The sequence below is a fragment of the Lycorma delicatula genome, chromosome 1 (assembly GCF_047948215.1).
Source record: "Lycorma delicatula isolate Av1 chromosome 1, ASM4794821v1, whole genome shotgun sequence".
In the NCBI taxonomy this organism is placed as follows: Eukaryota; Metazoa; Arthropoda; class Insecta; order Hemiptera; family Fulgoridae; genus Lycorma; species Lycorma delicatula.
This window is the reverse complement of record NC_134455.1, coordinates 384,534,926-384,560,146: the sequence shown is the minus strand read 5'-3', so window position 1 is coordinate 384,560,146 and position 25,221 is coordinate 384,534,926. Positions and strand designations below refer to the sequence as shown.

The 25,221-nt window shown below is 33.9% G+C and overlaps 1 protein-coding gene across 1 annotated transcript in view; it reads left to right on the top strand.

Moving 5' to 3' along the window:
- Nucleotides 1-24,875, top strand: part of LOC142317980 (uncharacterized) — a 621,817-nt gene extending 596,942 nt beyond the window's left edge. The window contains exons 6-7 of the mRNA XM_075354514.1: nucleotides 10,652-10,847; nucleotides 24,565-24,875. Coding sequence (XP_075210629.1) covers nucleotides 10,652-10,847; nucleotides 24,565-24,875 — 507 coding nt within the window. The remainder of the gene's footprint in view (nucleotides 1-10,651; nucleotides 10,848-24,564) is intronic.
- Nucleotides 24,876-25,221: the final 346 nt, after the last annotated feature.

Here is a 25,221-nt window from a genome sequence, read left to right as displayed (position 1 = left end):
AGAAAATATTATACGTATTTTAACTGAAAATTCCATACTAGCAGAATTGAGGCGGAAATACTTCCTGAAACGAACCATAACGTTGATTAATTAAATTAATTCTTAAATGGAGAAAATGTGCGATTTTAAGGTAAATGAGCTTGAGAAAATCGTTTGAACCTTACGAAGAACTGAGGGATTAGGGAAAAAAATAAAATTTTACATTTAGTTTCACTTTTTAATTGAATGTAAATTTTTTTGAGTGCTAAACGTTATTAGAAATTTGAAGATTGATTTTATTTCATAGTTTTTATCAATAGCAGTTGATATCTGTTGTACTCCCCTAGAACTCCCCCAGACGATTAAGTAATCAATACAGCCGGCTACGTGAATTTTTAATATTAATATACAGAGTTATCATAAAAGAATGGTGCGGTTTCAGTAATTCATAGGAAGATTGTAGGGAAATTTCCAGATGTTATATTGGTATCCCTGAAAGCCTCCAACCCAAAAGTTTGTTTATCAGTAGTTGTAACCACAACGTCAGTTCTTGTATTGTTGTTGCGGTGAGTTTAGTGAGTTACTGTGTTCTCGGATAAAGACAAAGCAAAGTGTGTTTTATTGATGGCTGAATTAAAATCCGTAATTTTAGTTCAACGTGCGTTTCGACGTGAATTCGGAGGAGATCCACCACACAAAAATAACATATCACGTTGGTTCAAACAATTCGAAGAAACCGGATCAGTTAAGAAACAGAAATCAACCGGCAGACCGAGTCTACCAGACGAAACGGTTGAACTAATTAGACGATCGGCAATTAGAAGTCCTGGGAAGTCCATTCTCCGTTGAAGCGTCGAATTAGGAATTCCAAAATCAACAGTTCACAAAATTTTACATAAAAAACTGAAATTGCACGCTTATAAAATCCAGATACTGCAGGAACTGAAACCCGATGATGGTGTAAAACGTTACAATTTCGCTGTTGAAATGTTTGGCAGAATAAGTGAAAACGAATCATTTTAGACGATATAATTTTTACAGACGAAGCTACATTCGATGTGAATGTAGCAATTGCATCTGTGTTAACAGATACAATTCACGAATATGGGGATCTGAAAACCCATACGCAATTATTGAAAAACAACGCGATTCGGCTAAAGTTAATGTTTGGTGTGGTGTGATGAAAAATCGTGTAATAGGGCCTTTCTTCTTTGCTGAAAAAACAATTAATGGAGTTGTGTACCTTGACATGTTAACCGATTATTGCTTTCCTCAGCCGGATGAACTCGAAAACATTCATCGACTTCATTTCCAACAAGATGGTCCTCCTCTGCACTTCAATGCGTTGGCCACGGACGCTTTGAACGAAAGATTTGGAGATCGATGGATAGGCCAGCAAGGACCCATACTGTGGCCTCCAAGGAGACCATACCTGACACCTTGCGATTTTTTCTTGCGGGGGCTATGTGCATCAAAAGCGTTGTTTATACACAAAAAATTCGTGACCTAAACCACTTAAAAAACAGGATTAATGAAGCAATGACAACCATTAACGAAGAAATATTAACTAATGTTTGGAGAGAAGTTGAGTATCGTTTGGACATTTATCGAGCGACTAAGGGCGCACATATTGAAATTTATTAATTATATAAAAAAATGTTTGAGACGACAAACTTGAAAAATAAAAAAACATAAACTGTAAGTAATTCTGTTTTAATTTAAACCATGTTCAAAACCGGACCATTCTTTTATTATAACCGGTATTTTATGGTTTACAAAGGTCATGGTTTGCTATTATGGAAATATTGTATTTTTTATACTGAACATTGTACACTATGTATTCAATAAAGACATTATTTTTCCGAAGAGTTCATCTTGGAACACGTTAGATCATTTTCGGTTGCTTTTTCTTCTGTAACTGCCCAGTACCTCTTCATTCTTTTTTGTATATATTTCTTCTGTTTTTTTCAAAAAGTTAAGCTCTGTTGCACTTGCGCTTGACAGTTCTTTGAAGCTTTTAATTTTATCTTTTAACATTCTCCTTAAAATTTTTCTTTTTGTTATAGTTTCTTCTGCTACCATAAATTTTTTTAGGTATTATTAAACTTATGTGAACCATTTGCTTTAGTTTTTTTTTTTTTTTTTTACTTTGAAAGAAATAAAAGATTTGCTTAATTAATCTACTGCTATCCATTCTAAATACGAGTATATGGTAGTAAATGCGATTCATCTTTTCCTTATTTTGTCTGACAGTTTTTCAATTTTAGTATAAAGTTTGTTTCATCACACAGTTCCTCTCCGGCCACGGGGAATTTAGGGAATATCTCTACCGATTTGGTAGAAGTATGTTCCAGAATTGCATATACTGCGGGCTGTAGGATACCCCCCTACTATACCTTCTTTGAATGTCCTTGATGGGAAGAGATCAAGTTAAATTGTAATCTCGTTTGGGAGACACTTGAAACTGCTGTCCCGTACATATTGAAGGGATTAAGGGAATAGCTAAACATGAAAAAGCTGACTGCAGACATTCTAAAGAGGAAGGATTACAGAGAATTGGGGCAGACTGAAACCCGGTTGGAAGACGAAGGGGGAAAGAACAGCCGCCTGCTAAGCTGCCGTTTGTCCGTGCTTGCACGGATGGGCTCAGTGAGAAGGCACGGGGACTCCCAACCCACCGGATAAAAAAAAAGAAGAAATTGGAGAAAAGACCGAGTCCTGGTGGATGAGGCAGGGTCCCGGGAACGACATAGCCGGGCCCGGTTACCCCCGCCTCTGAAGTTAGAGGCAAGAAAATTAAAATAAGAAGATCTGAAACCGGCCGGCCGACCTGCCATGCCAGACGATATTCGACCTGTATAGTTTTTTTTATGTTTATTTGAGAATAACGTTTTTCCTATTAATCCGATTGAAATAAATCTTGTTGCAATTGACGCAGCTGTTTTTTCGGTGATACTATGGTTTTGAAACATTTTTTATGCACAAACAATCGGTCTGGAAATTGATAAAAAACTTTTTTCGCCGTCCGGCAGATAAATAAGGACAGTGGAAATTCCGATATTCTTTGTGTATGCCTCCCATTATATGGTCTTCTGAGTTTCTGTATAAGATATGTAGCACCGTTAATAAGATCATCAAACAACGAGATATCTCGTCTTAAATCTTTCAGACCCAATATACATTATTTATAATATACAGCATCGATAGGGAGAATGGGAATTTTATAATTCTATATAGGTGCATTACATTACATTGCCTGGATGTCGGTTTTATTATTATTTTTTTTTTAAATAATTATTCCAACATTTTACCCGTTTGGGGACTCATTTAATATTATTAGGCAAGCAAGTCTTCGTTAACTTTAGATGATATATCCATTCCTGAATAAACTTACCTTCCACCTCTGAATTAGATAGTCAAATTGCATAACCAAAGTGACACACTAATCCAATGAAAACATCTACTTAGTACAAGAATATAAATTTGAATCCAAAATCTACAAAAAATAAAAAGGGTTTTTAAACCACCCCTTTATGGGGGCTTGAAGAAAACCGAAAATTATTTTAGTTACCTAAGAAACATCGGCATTAAATTATGTGAATAAATTTATCTACCCTTGAGTAAAAGTTTGAAATAAGCGGTTCATAAGATCAGTATCTGCCTGCCCCTTGACCAGTGATGATCAAAATGAAATGTATCTCTTCTCCATTTACAGAAATCACCATGCAAATTTCATACAGATCAGTCTATCCAGTCTGAAGATATCAAACAAAAAACAGCCAACATCGGTGTGCGTGCGTGTGTGTGTATATATACAAGCATACATCCTTTCGGAATTTTTCAGTGCTAAAATTATGTTTTTTGTCTGAAGAAGGTTATGAAACGTCCAGATCCGCAGAACTTCCAATATGTAAAGTTTGATCAGATTACTGTACTTACCCCTACGTAATATACTGGGTTACTACACAGTATAAATATTAAGCTGGAAAAGTAAAAGAGAAGTACATATAATGTACCTAAATGAATGTATATTTAGTTTAGCTAACTATTAGCCTTATTTTTTGTATAATTATTTCTAATATTTCAAGTGAAAATAGGAGGAGAAAAGATTATGGAGGTAGAAGAATATTGTTATTTGGGAAGTAGAATTACTAAATATGGACGAAGCAGGAGCGATATAAAATGCCGAATAGCACAAGCTAAACGAGCCTTCAGTAAGAAATATAAACTGTTTACATCAAAAATTAATTTAAATGTCAGGAAAAAATTTTTGAAAGTATATGTTTGGAGTGTCGCTTTATATGGAAGTGAAGCTTGGACGATCGGAGTATCTGAGAAGAAAAGATTAGAAGCTTTTGAAATGCGGTGCTATAGGAGAATGTTAAAAATCAGATGGCTGGATAAAGTGACAAATGAAGAGGTATTGCGGCAAATAGATGAAGAAAGAATCATTTGGAAAACATATTTAAAAGAAGAGACAGACTTATAGGCCACATACTAAGGCATCCTGGAATAGTCGCTTTGATATTGGAAGGACAGGTAGAAGGAAAAAATTGTGTAGGCAGGCCACGTTTTGAATATGTAAAACAAATTGTTAGGGATGTAGGATGTAGAGGGTATACTGAAATTAAACGACTAGCACTAGATAGGGAATCTTGGAGAGCTGCATCAAACCAGTCAAATGACTGAAGACAAAAAATAAAATATTTCACTAAAAGGAATAAAAAAATGCTTCTGACGCATTCAAAAAGAAATACGACTAAATTACTTTTACATTATGTCTCTTTTGCATTCTTTTACAATTTTTTTTTTTTTTTTAGCGTGAGAAAAAGAAATCAATTTGTTTTATAACATTTAGTATATTGTCCAGCTTTAATTTATTTGTATGGTTTTTTTTTATTTCAATGAAATAGAAGAGGTTCTTTGAACAAATTTAATTTGTTACTTGCTTTATAATACATATTTTTAAATGTAAAAAAATTAATTAACATTTTCATGAATAAATAAATTTATTATTGAAAAAAATAATATATTATTTCTAAAATGTGTGTGCGGTACACATATACTTTTTTTTATTCATTTATATTACTTTTTATCAGTATCCATTTTTGATGTTAATTGCTTTTTTTTCGATAAGTTCAAAAACATTCTTTGAATAAAACATTATTTTTGTAAAGCTTATACAAATATCTTTGCTTATTCTTTGTTTTCTATTTAATGAACTACGCGGTTACTCATTACCAGTAAATATACGTATATTTCTAGCAAATATAGTATTCAGTAAATACTATTTAATATTTTAGTTTTTATTATTTAGTTATTTATATATGTAGATTTCTGAACATCGGGTTAACTTCGGTTAGTGTTCAATATAATATAAACAAAAGGTTTTTATAAATATAAATGTGTGAAAACCCTTCATTTTCTGTCTGTTTTCCCTTAATTTTAATTACTTGTACGAAGCAAATGAAGTATTCTGATCGCGAAAAATTTCGGTTTTCAGATTTCAACGGAAGTTTCGGCATGACGTCTGCACGTACGTACGTATGTATCTCGCATTACTCAAAAACTATTAGCCGTAGGATGTTGAAATTTTGGATTTAGGATTGATATAACATCTAGTTGTGCACCTTCTCTTTTGATTGCAATCGATTGGAACAAAACTGTCCAAAAATCTAACAAATTTGAATTTGGGACTTTTTCTTAATTGCAGTAATAAGCCCTCATTGAAAGCTTTTCAACGATTTATCTATCATAAGTGATACTTATTTTCACTGGTTCCAGAGTTATAGCCAAATTAAATTTTATTTAATGAAATATTTGGATCTTACAAGGGGAAGCACATCGGTTCGAATCCGACTTCATATACATATATGTTTTTTTTAATTTTTTTTTTTTTAATTTAAATACATTGATTTATTAATAATTATTAACCTCTGATTGTAAAACGTTGTACAAAAAATAATAATAATTCAATAATAACAATACAAAAAAAGATATGAAAAAAGTCAAAAGTTATTAATGAAATAAAATGTTATGTACTTTTCATTTTAAATGAAAAATGTTTACAGAGGTTAATAATTATTAGTAAATAAATATATTTAAATTAAATAAAAAAGTTAAAAATTATATGTATATGAAATCAGATTCGAACCGATGTGTCCGTGGTTACGGATCCAACACGTTCTTACTTACACTACATAACACTTGAGTGACGTAAAATAAAATTAATATATAGACTAATATAAAATGCTGATATGGACACCACAAAAAAAGTGATGCAATGTGGTGTCCACCATAATGCAACTGTGTAACTGTTCACTTTATTAAAGAATTGGAGGATCGTATCTCACTTTCAAATGAAATAAGTTTAAATGAAGTGCAACAAAAAATGTGTATATGTAATTTAAAATATCGGCGTACAAGGAAGTTATGTGGTGTCCACATCAGATTTTTAGTTTCTGTTATTATTTTTTAATCTTTATTTTTAATCTAGTTCTGTATAAAAAAGCACAACAAGATTAGCAAGTTATTAAATATAAACATGAAATTGCACGAGAATAAGATAAACATTCGTTAACAATGCTTTGTGCATAATTTTTAGAAGTAAATGAAAAGCCAGTTACCAATAAAAGGTCTGGTAAGACTTTCCCGAAAGAACATTCTTATTATTGTACATTAAGATTACATAAATCTTTATGGGATTATTTTTACGTTTTAAAGTTTCCTTTGGTCACATGACCATTATTTCGTGGCTGATGAAATCAGTAATCATGTATTATGTCAATCGTAATTTAGTTACGAGATTGGTTCCTTTTCAGTACTTGTTATAATTAAAAAGTTACACACTTTTCTAATTTTACAAATATATATATATATTTTTTTTTTTAATCTGCAGGTATGGTGCAGATGGGTTTGTTATGGTTTAATAAAATTTCTATTGGGGTCCTACATAAGATAAGTTAATGTAATTTATTTACCTCGTGTTTTATGAAAATTTTCAATTATTAAATAGTTAATTTTGCTGCCATTTTGGGGTCTTATACTTGATTTACAAAATCTATATTTGTATATTTCATTCATTTTAGTAAACCTTAAATTACTGCATTTGAACAAACTTTGTAGCTTACGCCGTTTTTGCTTAATCATCATTACAAAACTTTAATTTTGGCGGTCATTTTGTTATGAACCCGATGGCCGATCGTGGGCATTCGTGTATTTTTCTAACGATGATTACTCCGAATCCGAAATCGAAATCAAATTTGAGACAAAAAGTGTTCACACATACGTATTAAATTCAATGATGAACTAACTGTTCGTTCGTTGAACATTACAATGAATAAAAATTATTTGAAAATAAGCTATTTGTTACAATCTTAATGCCGAAGATCCCTGGTTCATCTTTTCTTCCGCTGATTCATGAAGATAGGAAGTATTTAGTAAAAACATGAATTTAAAACTGTTGTAGAATCTTCTATGAAGGAGCTTTAAAACAGAATGTAATGTATGACTAGAAACATAGTATGGGAAACCGGTGAATGAAGAAATTTTGACTAGAAGGCTTGAATCATTTTAAACTACTTTTTCTTACACAAAAAATAATCTTATGCACTATACATCCTGATGGCTTTAAGAAGTTATTTGTACAGCAATAAATTTTAAATGAATCGTTGATTTGTAACGAACGAGCATTTAGATTTGCTTCATGTATGGTTTACGTGGATACATATGTACCACATTAACATTATTTATGTAAGACGTTAGTTTGAATTTTTTTTTTTATTGATTTGTTTATTTTTTGGTTTTCTAAAACAAAAATATGAATGTATTTCAAGATCAGATTAAATATTCCAGTAAAACTTTGTAAACAAATTTAATTTTTTTATATTCTATATCATTATCGTGTATTATTCTGCCTGTTGTCCCTGGCACTGTTGTTTCCCTCCGTTTTTATCCTATGCTTTTCTTTTTGTCTCATCATAACCTTCAATATCATTTACCAACTTTAGCCTCTTCCTGCCTTTTCTTTTTAACTTCAACTGAGCTTTCAAGAAGTACATTAATTACTCTTTTTACCGTTTTTATATGCCCGATCCAGTTTCCTTTCCTGATTAATACTTCTACGTTACTTACTCTGTCCATCCATTTTATCTTCTCCATCCTCCTCTAGACTAACATATCAAAAGCCTCGATTATATATTTTTTCCTTTTTACCCAGTTTCTATGCTTCACTGAAGTACAAAGGTATACTCAACACATAATTTTATCAATTGACTCTTATCGATTCAATTTTCATACAGCTGACTTCGTTGTCTGTCGTATTTAATTACACATTCTGATATATCCGTTAATTTTGAAACGTGTTGTATTTATATATTTGGCGTTATAACCTAAAAGATTGTATAGATGATGTAACACAAAATTTAAAAAAATCTCTTTAATCTGGCACAGCCACTTTAGTATTCCTTGGCAGACTTAGTGAGAAAAGTAATGAGTTATACGGTTTTTCCATTTCCTTCTCTAAGGAAATGCTGATATTCAAAACATATTGTCACATATGTACATGACAAGCCCACTTAAACGCATTATTCAGTATTGAATGCGTAGGAAATATCGTTTTTTTTTTTTTCAGAGAAAGCTATTTCGATAATGCTTCTTGTTCCTCAGAGATTTAAATGATGCATCGCAGGATATAAATTAGTTTTGTTGTTATCTAGCTGTTTATTTGTATCATGAGTTCATTTTTAGGAAAAGAAGTAATTTATGAAGGCTGATCAACCACTAAGGTGATTTAAAGGAAATAATAATTTTCTTCCATAAAAAAAGTGTAAGTTATATTGTTTTTTTTTTTTTTTGGTATTTTTGTTACGGCCCTTGTACATAATATTTCACAGAAAAACATTTTCCAATCTTTTGGCTGGGGAAAATGTTGCCTTTATTTTATTACTAAATTGGGTATTTACGAATTAGTCTGTCGATTATAACCATAATGACCCCGTAACTTTGAAAATATTTCAAATTTACCTCGACTAATTAACAGCAACGTTTTTAATATTTAAATAATAAATAATTGCAATAGTTACTGAATTTATTACTTTCCTTTCCTTTCCTTTTCCTTTTCCTTCCTTTTTCCTGTTTAGCCTCCAGTAACTACCGTTTAGATAATTCTTCAGAGGATGAATGAGAATGATATGTATGAGTGTAAATGAAGTGTAGTCTTGTACATTCTCAGTTCGACCATTCCTGAGATGTGTAGTTAATTGAAACTCAACCACCAAAGAACACCGGTACCCACGATCTAGTATTCAAATCCTTGTAAAAAATAACTGGATTTACTAGGACTTGAACGCTGTAACTCTCGACTTTCAAATCAGCTGATTTGGGAAGACGCGTTAACCATTAGACCAACCCGGTGGGTTACTGAATTTATTACTTAAATACTCAAAACATAACTGTGTTAATTAGTCAAGGTTAGTGAGCGAAGTGAGCGTAGGTTAAGTTAGGTTAAATTATATCTGGCAGGAAAAATGGTCGCAGGAAGCTGTGGGTCGATGGACGAGAACCCTCATCCCCAACATCAAGCCATGGTTGTCGAGAAGATTTGGTGAGGTTGATCATCACCTATCACAGTTTTTCGCAGGACATGGTTCCTTCAATAAGTACCTGCACAAAATAGGCAAGAGAGAAGGGCCAATTTGCAACTACTGCAACGAGATAGATGATGCTGAGCACACCTTTTTGAGTGCAATTGGTGGGACACACTTAGACATATTAAGGCAACTCCAGAGACAACAATAGAATACATGCTAAGAAGCGAGTCAAACTGGAATAATTTTGCTAGTTTTGTTAGACAAGTTGTTCTACAGAAATACTCCGATGAGAGAAGACAAGGTGTTGTCTAGAATTGGACTAGGTGGACAGCCTTGCTGGTGAGGTCCAGCATGCTGCGGTGTGTTGGCACTGATGAGCCACCAAGGACTCCACGGATAACAGTCAGGTAACAGCACACCGAATACTGAAGGGACCCGGCGCCGCGTCGCGGCGAACTGGGTCTGGCGTGGTGTCCAAAAAGGCAATATTAATAAAGAACTCTCAAAAAGAGCTAACCGGTAGGCCGACCTGCCATGCCGGTATATAGCCGGTAGGTGGGGAGGCCTATTTGAGTTTAAAGACACTCCCCTGGGCGGCGTAATACCAACAAGTCGGTCCGGCCCAGGGGAGCTGAGAGAAAAAAAAAGGGAAAAAAAGGTTAAATTATATTTATAAAATAAATAAATAAAAATGGTTATATCGGGTGATATTAACAATAACCCAAAAGTTTGCAATTTATCGATCGACGGGTTAATACGTAACTACCGTAATTTGATTCATAGTATTTTCAGCTATGTAAAAGGTTTAATTAAAAGAAGGGTTTTTAAAACACCTGAAATTAAAAAAAAAAACTTACAGCCATAGAAACATTATTTGTTTTTAATTACCATTATTTGTATATGTAAATTGGCTAGCTCAATTTATGATGAAAATAGCAACAATTATATAGAGTATAGCATATTCAATATCTGATATTTGTTATCGTTATTGTCACTTATATTATTAAAGAGCACAATAATTATTAAACTCTTAATTTGCAATATTATTTTACATATACTCTTTCGTTTTCCAATTGTTTCAGACAGAAGACTGTTTATCTCAAAATTCATCACCGCATGCTTACTGCGTTGTTTATTCTACAGCTGATAGAAATAGTTTTCAATATGCTGAAGAATCGCTTCAAGCTTTATGGAAATCTGAAAATATAAGATCAAAGGCAGTTATATTAGTAGCTAATAAGACAGATCTTGTAAGAAGCAGAGTTGTATCTACGCAAGGTAAAGTTATTTACATTTGCAAAGATAAAATATCTATAATTAGTAATGTAAATCTTTGTTATACAACCTAACAATTTTCATTTCTCTTTTAGTATTATGATGATAATTTCATGTTAAATTAGATCTTAAATGATAAAAATATTTGATTTTTTGGTACATTCGTTTCTTACAGCAGAACATAAGAATGTATTTTACTGACGTTATTTGATTATATTAACGGCTCTTGTAGGGACCAAACTTACCACTTAGTAATATATACTCGATATAGATGATTATCTCTGTTATTAGCAAGAGCTCAATTTTTAAATGTTGTCATAATTGTAACTCGACCCATTAGAATAAGCTTTCCATTTTAGTGTAAAAATTAAAAAAACATACAAGTCAGGATCATGCAAGAAAAATGTAAAAAACTTTCAGGATATGTTCTAATGGTTAAATAAAAGGAGAAATTTAATATGAACATTGGTTTAGTTGGGAGTGTAGACTGACGAAGGATATCCGCTGATTTCTGCGTCTTCGGTAAATTAAACCAGATTATATTTTTTGGAACCCAATTTAGTGTGATGTCTGACCCAAATAATAGAAAAAAATATATATGTAGCAGAATTGTATGTATATTAGATCTTTTGAAAAATCTGGGGTATAAGACAAAGATTGGAGTTGAGATATACATTATTCTATGTTTGGTATAAAATTTCTTTGTTAAATAGGTAATCAACACATAAATTTTTTTAAAAAAACTTATGAAACATTGATTCTGAATAAAATATTATCTATAAAATTTAAAGAAACTAACTTAGGAACAGTTCCTGTCTGGACATGGATGTTTTCGAGATTACCTGTACAGGATGGGCAGATGCCATACAAGTCGCTGTCACGATTGCGGCGGACTGGATACAGCAGAGCATGTAGTATTTTTATGCCCTTGATGGCGCAACTTCCGCGTAGTGCTCGAGGGTCAGGGTGTGGAGGGGGCCAACAATATAATCGAGGTAATGCTCACCAATGGCAACAAGTGGGAGTGTGTCTCGACTACGATCGCATCAATGATACGAGAGAAGGCCAATGAAGAGAGGCGACGGCAGGATGAGTTGATGCGAATTTATGGAGGCTTGGAGTTCGATGACGGGTGATCAAGGCAGGGCAGCTTCTGGGGGTGGGCGGCGGGGGCTCCTCGGAGTCGTCGCTCGTCGATCGACCCCTGGGGACGCCTTCCGGTCACACGGATTCGGATAGTGGAGTGCCTGGGTGATCATGCAGGGGCTGTACATACCATATGGCTTAGATCCGGCCCCGGCATTGTAGAAGGGGAGGTTTTTTAGCGGGTGAAACAGTAGCGTGACAAATGATAATTGTCTCATTTTCCATATCCTGAGTTCTTATCTCTTCAGACTATCAATTTTTTGGTCCGTTCACAGACTGTAAGAAACTATTAATTCTTTTCTGACCAAGAATTGAAGGAAGTAGTAAATGCAAGGCTTGCTGTTTAGCCAAAAGCTTTTTAATGTTAGCGTAAAGAAGCTTGTACAATCATTAAATAAATGAAGTGAAAAGCAAACAGGCTTGTCTGAAAAATTATACAAAGAACTACAGTTTTATTTCCATAAAGGTTACAACTGTAATGCGAATGTATCTTTTATTTACCTGCTATAACGATCTTATCTTTGTAAATTTCAAAATTACTGTCATGTATATTTTTAAATCATCAATACTTCTGAAAATATTAGTATTGTTAAAAATTAATTTTTATTAAGTAAAATCTTAAGTTCCTAGAGAGAGAGAGATCAATATAGATTTACATTTCTTTAGACAATACTTCAAACAACCGAGTTCTTTGAAATCCGATTAAATAATTTCATCAGCTTTTATTTTCGCCAGTAAGAAAAATTTTTTGTTGGTGTGAATATAGAAAAAAGAATCAGAGTACATATTTGATTATATGTTTTTTTTTTTTTTTAATATAGGACAACAAAATTTACAAATAGATATCAAATTTCAAAATAATGGAAATTTAACAAAGTAATACTTCAACCCAGCAAATAAAACATGAAATTTACAGCAGAAGATAAATTATAAAGCTATAAAATAAAGTTAGTTTCTACTTATTTTGTTTCTGAAATTGATAATTAATTTTTTTTTTTGTCTTCAGTCATTCGACTGGTTTGATGCAGCTCTCCAAGATTCCCTATCTAGTGCTAGTCGTTTCATTTCAGTATACCCTCTACATCCTACATCCCCAACAATTTGTTTTACATACTCCAAACGTGGCCTGCCTACACAATTTTTCCCTTCTACCTGTCCTTCCAATATTAAAGCGACTATTCCAGGATGCCTTAGTATGTGGCCTATAAGTCTGTTTCTTCTTTTAACTATATTTTTCCAAATGCTACTTTCTTCATCTATTTGCCGCAATACCTCTTCATTTGTCACTTTATTCACCAATCTGATTTTTAACATTCTCCTATAGCACCACATTTCAAAAGCTTCTAATCTTTTCTTCTCAGATACTCCGATTGTCCAAGTTTCACTTCCATATAAAGCGACACTCCAAACATACACTTTCAAAAATCTTTTCCTGAGATTTAAATTAATTTTTGATGTAAACAAATTATATTTCTTACTGAAGGCTCGTTTAGCTTGTGCTATTCGGCATTTTATATCGCTCCTGCTTCGTCCATCTTTAGTAATTTTACTTCCCAAATAACAAAATTCTTCTACCTCCATAATATTTTCTCCTCCTATTTTCAAATTCAGTGGTCCATCATTGTTATTTCTACTACATTTCATTACTTTTGTTTTGTTCTTGTTTATTTTCATGCAATAGTTTTTGCGTAGGACTTCATCTATGCCGTTCATTGTTTCTTCTAAATCCTTTTTACTCTCGGCTAGAATTACTATATCATCAGCAAATCGTAGCATCTTTATCTTTTCACCTTGTACTGTTACTCCGAATCTAAATTGTTCTTTAACATCATTAACTGCTAGTTCCATGTAAAGATTAAAAAGTAACGGCGATAGCGAACATCCTTGTCGGACTCCCTTTCTTATTAGGGCTTCTTTCTTATGTTCTTCAATTGTTATTGTTGCTGTTTGGTTCCTGTACATGTTAGCAATTGTTCTTCTATCTCTGTATTTGAACCCTAATTTTTTTAAAATGCTGAACATTTTATTCCAGTCTACGTTATCGAAAGCCTTTTCTAGGTCTATAAACGCCAAGTATGTTGGTTTGTTTTTCTTTAATCTTCCTTCTACTATTAATCTGAGGCCTAAAATTGCTTCCCTTGTCCCTATACTTTTCCTGAAACCAAATTGGTCTTCTCCTAACACTTCTTCCACTCTCCTCTCAATTCTTCTGTATAAAATTCTAGTTAAGATTTTTGATGCATGACTAGTTAAACTAATTGTTCTGTATTCTTCACATTTATCTGCCCCTGCTTTCTTTGGTATCATAACTATAACACTTTTTTTTGAAGTCCGATGGAAATTCCCCATTTTCATAAATATTACACACCAGTTTGTATAATCTATCAATCGCTTCCTCACCTGCACTGCGCAGTAATTCTACAGGTATTCCGTCTATTCCAGGAGCCTTTCTGCCATTTAAATCTTTTAATGCTCTCTTAAATTCAGATCTCAGTATTGTTTCTCCCATTTCATCCTCCTCAACTTCCTCTTCTTCCTCTATAACACCATTTTCTAATTCATTTCCTCCGTATAACTCTTCAATATATTCCACCCATCTATCGACTTTACCTTTCGTATTATATATTGGTGTACCATCTTTGTTTAACACATTATTACATTTTAATTTATGTACCCCAAAATTTTCCTTAACTTTCCTGTATGCTCCGTCTATTTTACCAATGTTCATTTCTCTTTCCACTTCTGAACACTTTTCTTTAATCCACTCTTCTTTCGCCAGTTTGCACTTCCTGTTTATAGCATTTCTTAATTGCCGATAGTTCCTTTTACTTTCTTCATCACTAGCATTCTTATATTTTCTACGTTCATCCATCAGCTGCAATATATCGTCTGAAACCCAAGGTTTTCTACCAGTTCTCTTTATTCCGCCTAAGTTTGCTTCTGCTGATTTAAGAATTTCCTTTTTAACATTCTCCCATTCATCTTCTACATTTTCTACCTTATCTTTTTTACTCAGACCTCTTGCGATGTCCTCCTCAAAAATCTTCTTTACCTCCTCTTCTTCAAGCTTCTCTAAATTCCACCGATTCATCTGACACCTTTTCTTCAGGTTTTTAAACCCCAATCTACATTTCATTATCACCAAATTATGGTCGCTATCAATGTCTGCTCCAGGGTAAGTTTTGCAGTCAACGAGTTGATTTCTAAAAATAATTAATAATAAAGATACTTTAATTTTATTTTAAATAAAGATAATTAATTACAGAAAGAAAATACACTAATAGTACTCTCATGATGATGTTGGCACTGCAACGTCGTGACTGGCGGGATCTTAAATAATTCTGTGTCTTTGTCAGATTATCTAGATATAGTCAAAGATACTCCGGTGAAGTTCTTCATTATTTTATACTGGAGAAGAATAAAGAAGGATTTCATTTCCGCACAAAAATAAAAACAACTAGAAAAATGTCTCGGGGTTTTGCTTCCAAATCTTGACCCCAACAATAAAATTAATGAGGATACATTAACTGTCACACGTTTTATAGTTTAAAGAAATTAAAGCCCTCCAAACATATACTATATCTGGTCTCTTATTAAATTGGTACATCCTCAATCAAAGATGGTAAATCTTTTTCTAAAAGGTGCAAATATATTTGTAGGAAAAATATATAGTTAAGTTGCCAAAGGGAACAGATGCTAAGATTTTGGTCGATGGGTACTTGTTCTCATTGACCCAGATTGAACAGTTGTGGAAGTTGACTAGAACTTCCTAATGAAGTGAACATTATTCCTAAATAAAACTCTACACAAGAACAGATGTTGAGACACCTTTGCATTAACCACTGATAAAATACTAAACAATCAGTCGTAGGAGATAACATACACGCTTTACGTGGTAAGGGATCATTCATGATATGAATTTATGATATGGGTTTTTTTATGCTACGGGTTAAGAGTTCTCTAAACCCTTTCGTAGTTTAAATTTTTTAATTAGTTCCTTAGTTCTGGTTTCAGAATCATCTCAAATAGGTGAAAAATATTTTCTTCAATTCAGATACTTGTGTAATCCTAGGTCTTCTGTGTTAACGCTTCCTTGAAATTTGAAATATTCTTCTGCTTTTTAAACAAGATTAGTTTCTATAGCGAATTTTTTCTTATTGAGATGGATATTGTGAAAGGTCTTTCGAGAGATACAAAGTCTGGCTACTGAAGTTCCTGATTATTACAATTTGAACATATATATATTAAATTTATATTCACTACCTTAATATCTATGTAATTGCTAACAAATTCAACATCCCAACCCCGTAGGGGAAGACACCCAAGTAGTGCGTTCCGGTCGCTCCCCCCCCCCCCCCGTTCAGTAGCCCTGTTGGGCTTTAACGGGAGTCGTCTATCGCCCACTGATTTTTTGCATTTCATAGTAATAAGCCGATGGGATGCCACCGATGCAAATGCCTCGGCAGACATTTCATTTGCATCGGTGATTCAATAACTCAGCTTATTGCCTTCGCTGTAGGCCTCATCCGGACATATTGAACGTTCTACATCGTATCTCTCTGAACTAGCTAACCGAGCTTACGGAAGCGCGAACCCCGCGCCTAGTTCTTATAATTTAGTAGTTCTATTATAAGCCAATTTCGTGAATGTCTCGTAATTCGAGGTAAAATAAATACAACACACCACCAAACATGTTGATCGCAACAACGAAATTTAGTCCTAGTTTCCTTAGTGAACTCAACTTAGTTAAAACACCAGGCTTATGTTAAAGAACTCCGGTCTGGCCCACTAGGGAGAGACGAACAGACCTCCTACTCCTACTCGGCTCCATCACAGAGTCCCGCGTGATATTCACCTCATAAACCATCGTCGAGGCCGCTACACCTCACGTCTGCATGGCACTCCATGCCCTCGTCAGTGCAGTCGCCATCCCGCCGACAGTGTCGCTTGCTCATCCTAGTCTGCCCTCTTCAAAACGCCGCTACAACTCACGGCTGCATGGTATCCCATGCCCATCGGCAGTGCAGTCGCCGTTCCGCCGACAGCTTTTACAATCATAGTCACCTCTATCTAACTAACCGTGACTCGCTGCCAAAGCGCCTACCTTCGATCAGTCAAACTGTCCAGGCGGACCTACTCCGCCTAGGAGTTCCTACTCCTAGTTCCTAGTTCCTAGTTCCTACACCTACTCCGAGGATTCCTACTCTATTAAATCCCTTCGGCCGCTCTACGTTGCGCGAGGAATAGAAAGAAGCCAGCCACAATTGTCCAGTGTCTAAGAGTCTTCCAGTTGACTCGCAGATCAAAGAAGGAGTTTACTCTCTCAAGCTCCCTAATAACTCTGGTACGCTCAGCTTCGTACTGTAGACAGAAATACAGGACATGGTCAACTGTGTTATCGACCCTACAGTCCGGACACAAACCGGAGTCAACCAATCTAAACCTAACCAAACTATCCCTAAAAGCACCATGTCCCGAAAGAAATTGAGTAATATGCCGATTGGGGGAAACCCAGCCAATCGCTCGCAACTCCCTAACATTTGGAAAAATACCATGCGTGTATCGACCAGTAGAAGAATAGTTCCATCTAGCTTACCAAGATTCAAAACCTTGGTCTTCAATTTCTCGCATACGACCTGACGTTAAAAGGCCACTCTTCTTAGAAATATACCGCTAGCTACGCTCCGTAGCCAAAATATCTAGGGGTATTAAGCCGGCAATCACAGTGACTGCCTCTCTTGAGACAGTTCTTTAGCACCGACAACACCTAGGAATAAAAGACGCTGGGCTCGCAAAAGAATATCCTTACAGCATTGGAATTGTAAACGATGAGCCCAGACGGGCACAGAGTACAACATTATGGTCTCACAGACATCTTTGTAAACAATACGCATGGTACGGTAATTCAATCTCCAATCGAAATGGATGACTCTACGGACGCCGAAGAAAGTATCGATGGCCTTCTTCGCTACAAACTGAAGGTTCTCCTTCAGAGAACCTTCAAGAGAAGCCTCTCATCAAGGATAACACCCAGATACTTCCGAACGGTAACATACCTGATTGGAAGACCGTCCATTAAAACCCGCAGGTGACGGGTTGCAGCTAGGCGACCCTTCAAGAACATCATAGTGGTTTTCTACGCACTGAAAACCATCTTATGCTGAAGTTCCACAACCTTATTACCTTACATGCTTGTGTCGCTCTGAGCTCTATCACGGCACACGAATTGCCCTCGACCAGCAGCAGCCCATCATCGGCATAAGCCACGATGATACAGCCACGGGCATCCGCAATCGCATGAGAGAATCGAACTCAACGACACAGACGAGTGGACCTAGAACACTACCCTGTGGACATCAATGGTAACTTCAATGTTGGTACCGTGGAAGGTCCTCCGCAAACCAACTACACTGGCGAAGGTAGTCAACTCGCCGGCTACATTGAAAACATCAATCTCATGCTGCGCGATAAACCCGATTAATTCACCGCCATCGTCCATGATCCCACTGTGCTAAAGAAGCCGATTTGGCGTTTGCATCAATTCCTATAAGAATTGGACAACCCGCTACCAGCCTAACAATTCTATCCCCTCTTTCCAAATGCTGTTCAGTGGGATCTCTGTACTGAAATTACAAACTAACAACGACCAGGTCCAGTCCATTCACGGCAAGCTTAACAACGATATAATGCATGTCAGAGGCCTGCCGTATGAAGACGCTATCTATCGACTTCCTGCACAGCACGGCGGTCCGTGTTGTGGTCTATATTTTTTTAGCAATTGTTGGTTGCATTTATTCTAGTTGTGATATCTTTTCAAAATTTTTGGTGGTAACAAAATTTTGAGTAAATAAAACCGAATGACTGAATATTTTGGGTAAAGTAAATAAATATTTAGGTTAAAATATTAGCACAGAACAAAAGGAAATGGAAAATAATATTAATCCAGAACATTTTGTTAAGGTCGTAGTAAGAGAGATCTTGAAATATTTTGATATTCAATTAAAATTAACAAAAAGGGATTCCTGTTGATTGTATCAATGTATATAGCGTTAAGTAGATTTAAAATCTTATTTTTATGTATTCGTCATTTAATTGACTATAACACAATGTACGTACATGTTAAATTTTGTAGTCTAAGCGTGATGTGATTTGGTTTACTTTATACAAGCACAATTTAGGAGGAAAATTGCATTAGCAACGGAAGCAAATAATTTATACGACAGTTTCATCAGCAGAGATACCGGGAAATGAGCATGTAATCACAGTAGACTGATGCTTTTGATGGAAGTACGTGTACTGGGTAGATGGGTGTGAAAGGGAGCAAGCTTCCACGCCATGTACTAACTATTACCGTTACTCTATGTAGAGCTAAATTGTAGTTACCGGTAGTCGGCTGCTGATACTGATTGCATTATACTTCCCATGTACTGCTACGATACAGTCGGGTGCGGTGTTCGTGTATTGATAGCCTATCTACTGCACTACCCCTTCTCTACGCAGATATTGTATACGGCTGAGTTCTTAATGGAATAGATACAGGTGATCTTTACGAACTGGTAATTTCATTTTATATTCTTCTTTGATAAATTTCAACCATCTTATTTTACTCTTCTTTACTCTCAATTTATTTTAAATATTGAATTAAGCTACCTTTAATAAAATATTTCAAAAAAACGTTTAATATTAAATCCAAAATTTCAACAGAAGTACTTCAAACAGCATTGGAAAAACGGTATATTATACAAGTTTCAGGCTTGCAAATTGGTAAAAAATATGCTATTTCTCACGTATTTCAATTATTTCTTAATAATAAAGTTTTATCAATAAATTTTTTTTTTTTTTTTTGTTTTACCTCCGGGTCCGACTCAAGCAATTTATTCCGCAGAGGATGAGATGAATATTTTGTAGCGTGTGTGAAAAATGCCATGCCTGACCGGGATTCGAACCCAGGACAATTCTTAATATCAATAGATATTAAGAATTGTTATAATCATGCTAAACTACTTTTGATGAGTTTTAGTTCTATATTTGTAGTGTACTTGATTCTTTCCAGCAGATAAATAAATCTAAGAATCAAAGTATTTTTTTTTAAATTGTATTTTCCACCCTCTTGATTAATATCATTCTAATTAATGTAAGAATCCATTTAAGTTACTATTAAAAAAATTTTTCTTTTTTTAAGATTTATTATCGGCGAAGTATTGGTTGAAACAACATAAAATCTGAAAATAATAAAAATTTAACAAGAAGATGTCACCAATATTTTATCTATAAAAAATAGTGTTATTCTAGCTTCAGACTAACATTTTTTGATAGCTTTTTCCTATAAAATGCTGGTAATTTGAAACTAATTTAATTTTGTAAAAAAAATTAGGCCCATTTTCAAGTAATAAATTACCAACAAGTGCATTACAATTTCTGTAGCCCAAACTACAGAGTTTTATTAATACGATTCATATCTATCTCTGTATCGGTGTAAAATTTCTCATTACCTTTTGTACTACTTTTGATGCATAAGCTCCCATTATCTTACACTTCCAATAGACATCTTTAATCTAAATAAACCCGTTCTTTGATTTAGAAATTCACAATTAATTAAAAAGTAACGGAGATAGGGAACGGATGTTCCCTATCTCCGTTACTTTTTAATCTTTACATGGAACTAGCAGTTAATGATGTTAAAGAACAATTTAGATTCGGAGTAACAGTACAAGGTGAAAAGATAAAGATGCTACGATTTGCTGATGATATAGTAATTCTATCCGAGAGTAAAAAGGATTTAGAAGAAACAATGAACGGCATAGATGAAGTCCTACGCAAGAACTATCGCATGAAAATAAACAAGAAGAAAACAAAAGTAATGAAATGTATTAGAAATAAAGTAAATGGACCACTGAGTATAAAAATAGGAGGAGAAAGATTATGGAGGTAGAAGAATTTTGTTATTTGGGAAGTAGAATTACTAAAGATGGACGAAGCAGGAGCGATATAAAATGCCGAATAGCACAAGCGAAACGAGCGTTCAGTAAGAAATATAATTTATTAACATCAAAAATTAATTTAAATGTCAGGAAAAAATTTTTGAAAGTATATGTTTGGAGTGTCGCTTTATATGGAAGTGAAGCTTGGACGATCGGAGTATCTGAGAAGAAAAGATTAGAAGCTTTTGAAATGCGGTGCTATAGGAGAATGTTAAAAATCAGATGGGTAGATAAAGTGACAAATGAAGAGGTATTGCGACAAATAGATGAAGAAAGAAGCATTTGGAAAAATATAGTTAAAAGAAGAGACAGACTTATAGGCCACATACTAAGGCATCCTGGAATAGTCGCTTTAATATTGGAAGGACAGGTAGAAGGAAAAAATTGTGTAGGCAGGCCACGTTTGGAATATGTAAAACAAATTGTTAGGGATGTAGGATGTAGAGGGTATACTGAAATGAAACGACTAGCACTAGATAGGAAATCTTTGAGAGCTACATCAATCCAGTCAAATGACTGAAGACAAAAAAAAAATTAATTATACAAGGGACCAAACTATTAAAAAGAAAAATGGCCGTTCTTGCTGGTGTTCGCTTATATAACACCGCTGTTAATATGGAAATAATATTCCAGTTCCTTTGTTCCCTTTAGTTTCAGAAAAAATGAAAATTATATATATATTTCTCTTATAAAGTTCATTATCTATTACTTACTCCTTATTATTGAGTTCTCTCACATTCCAAGTGTGCAATCCCCATGAAATAATATTCTGTTACTTACGAAGAAATTTACGTTGGTTTCGTTTTCTTTGAATCTTTAAAATTGAATTTCCTAATAATTCAGTTTCCCAGTCTTCTATCTGAGAATACCAGTTATTTTTCCATTAAATAAAAAAATACCTCAATTACGTTTTGCAACCTAGATTAATTTCATCAATAGGGCTGCTAACTCACTACCTCTAATTATGTCGGTTTTCATTCTATTTTTTTTTTTCAGGCTCATTCATTGGTTCGGAGTAAGTAGATAATTATAGTCTTTATAAGGAAAAGAGAAATATATTTTGAAAATATACCTTAGATGCTAAGGTATGTGTCAAAAATATACTCGGATAATGTTTGGATAAATTTTTTGAGTCTATAGAACTTAATTTGCACGGATGCAAGGCATACGCTTACAAACGACATCAAGAAATCGAATAAAGAGAATAGAGACCAGATCAAGTTAAATGTTATTAAGGAATGAAATTGGTGAAGCATTTTCATGACTTACGGCCTACTGATGAAGTGATAAGGGGGATACTGAAGGGTGTGAACTTTTCAATTGCAATTGATAGTATATATTTAGATGATCTAAAAGATATGGTAAATTGAGATATAAACAGGAAGACATGCGGAATCGACGGCTTAATTATGAACTGGTCAAAAATGACGATTAATTACACTTTATTTATTTTCTTAATATGTGTTTCCTGTAAGTTCATATATCTAAGGAATTTGACTTGTTCAAAACCATATTAAAAATAGGCGCAAAAAGTAAATATGATAATTATTGTGGTATTTCTTTGCTAGGTGCTGATTTAAGATCTTTTCAAAAACTTTGAGGCAACGTGTGCAGACTATATCTGAAATTTTGTTGATGAAGGCATAGTGAGGTTTTTGGAAGGGACGTTCTTGCACAGATAAAATTTTTACTTTGTAGCAAATCATTAAAAAATTAAGGAAATTTTGTATCGAAATATATTAATTTAGAGAAAAATCTTGAAAACATTAAAAGCGAGCTGTTAGAAACTTCAACTAAAGTAAAAGATTGCCTGCGAGTTTAGTGAGATTTATTTAAAATCTGTACACCGATACTACTGTACGGATGGTCGGTAAATGATTTTGTAATTAGATTTTGACAAAAATAAATGTTGGAAATAGATTTTGTAAATGATTTTGGAAATAGTTTTTTAAATGAATTTATAAAGTAATTTTGGATTTTGACACTTTTTTACAGTCAGCAGAGATGTCTATCTTGTGAATAATTACGGGTAAAACGCCTGGAACAGAATTAGAAATGAAAAATTCCGAAGGGATTTGAGCGTAATCCCTACTCAGGATAGAATTGTTGCATATAAGGAAAAATAGGTTGATCATTTCAGAAGAATGTCCGATAACAGGACACGTAAGATAATTATCTCTTCATTGAGAAGAAAAAGTGAATGTCTGAGGAAGCGATTATGATGATGATTTAAACCTTCAATAATGTTTCAAAAAAGAAAATATTAATATTAAAACGAGATTTTTTTTAATTTAAATTGATTTAACAGGTTGACTACTGCTGCACTGAAAAATGCAACATTTCCAAGGCTTGCTACACTTATTTTGCTAAAAATATCCACCAGGGCTGCCATTTTTTTTTTTCCAATTTTAATAAAGGTTTTGTTTCTGTATTACTAATTTTTGCTACAAATTTTACTTTGAAACTTTACTTTTTTAAATATCCAAAAATAAAGTTGAAACATCAATTTGTGTCTCAGTAACCGTGGATAACGAGACAACAATTGATGTCTCAGAATGTTTAACATATTTTAACTGAATTATATCTTTTACTTACTAAAAAGTGATTGTGTTTATTTTTAATTCTAAAACTTCTGAATTGTTTGAATAATAATTTTATTAATTGCTATACGTGTTTTTTTTTTCATAAATTATTAAGTCACTCTCTTTTGTAATAAAATGGCATTTTATTAATACTCGTAATTATTCTTTGAATTTAGATTTTGAAGTAAAATTTCAATTTAATATTTTTAAGAGTTCTTGATATTAAAATCTAACTAATCTTTATCAGTAAACAACTAAACTTAATTCACATTTTATTACAACACTTTTCAATTACGTTTATTTTGCTTTTATTTGGTGATTTTCAAAAAAAAAAAATATTTTTTAATTTAAAATTTAAAGAAAAGCTTCTATGTTACATACAACAAAAAAATATACGGAATTCTATATTGTAATTTATATCTTGTAATACGGAATTGTATCTCAATATGTAATTTGATATAAAAAAAAATTAAATATAAACAATAATTTTGCATCTAAAGTGTAGCATTATACTGAGTGATCATTTGATGTCACACAGCAGTCAACCTTTTTTTTTTTTTTTTTTTTCCCTACTCTCTCCGACCGGATATCCAATTAAGTATACTCAGTCGGGGAGAGTGTCCTTTTACTCTCAAAGGAGGCGTCCCCCACCCGCCGGCTATACGTCCGGCACGGCAGGTTGGCCTCCCCGGTCTCGGATCTTTTGTTTTACATTGCCTGCCTCTAATCCGCCGCTTTAGAACCAAGGTCCGGCTATGCCGTCCCCCAGCGCCTCAGCAGGGAACCGGGACTCGGTCTTTACGCCTCTGGCCTCTAATCGACAGCGCCGACCCCACAAAGAGCCTAGGCTCCCGCAGGGACGACCCCGCCGACTCAATCTCTATTAAGAGAGAGAGAGGGAGTGAGTGTGTGTGTGTGTGTGTGTGTGTGTGTGTGTGTGTATGTGTGGTGTGTGTTACTTTTCGCAGTTTTTTAATCTGTTAAGTTTAACTACTAGTAAAATTGTTTCAGATGGTAAACTGATGGCGACATCATACGATTGTAAGTTTATCGAAACTTCAGTTGGTATCAACCATAACGTTGATGAATTGCTTGTTGGCATCCTAACTCAGATACGTTTAAAACAAGAAAATCCATCAGATCAAGGCCTACAGCAACATACATCACGTAGAAGAAGTAGATCACCCCTCGGAGCATCGGCTGGTTTTAGAAAATATCGAGGTACCAGGACATCCGCTAGTCTTAAAGTAAAAGGCCTTCTTAGTAAAGTTTGGGCAAGGGATTCAAAGTCTAAATCATGTGAAAATCTTCATGTATTGTAAATTCTATAATTATTTGAACAGAAAATGTAGTTATTTAGTGTAACAGTTAAAGGGTAACACGATTAGCAGCAATATTTAGAAAAACCACAAGTTAAAAATTATTATATTTGTTCTCTTTTTTGTTTAGTAGTTAACAATAGTTTTATTAACATAATAAATAAAATTAAACTGCAAATTTTTTTCAAGAGAAAGAAAAACAAAATTTTATTAATCAGACATTAACCAAAATTATAACCGATAAAGTCGTTGTACCAAATTCTGTAGAACTTAAAGATTTTCTACCTAGTCAGATATAAAAAAACAATCTGAAATTTATCGATACTGTTCTCATAGTCAAACACACTCA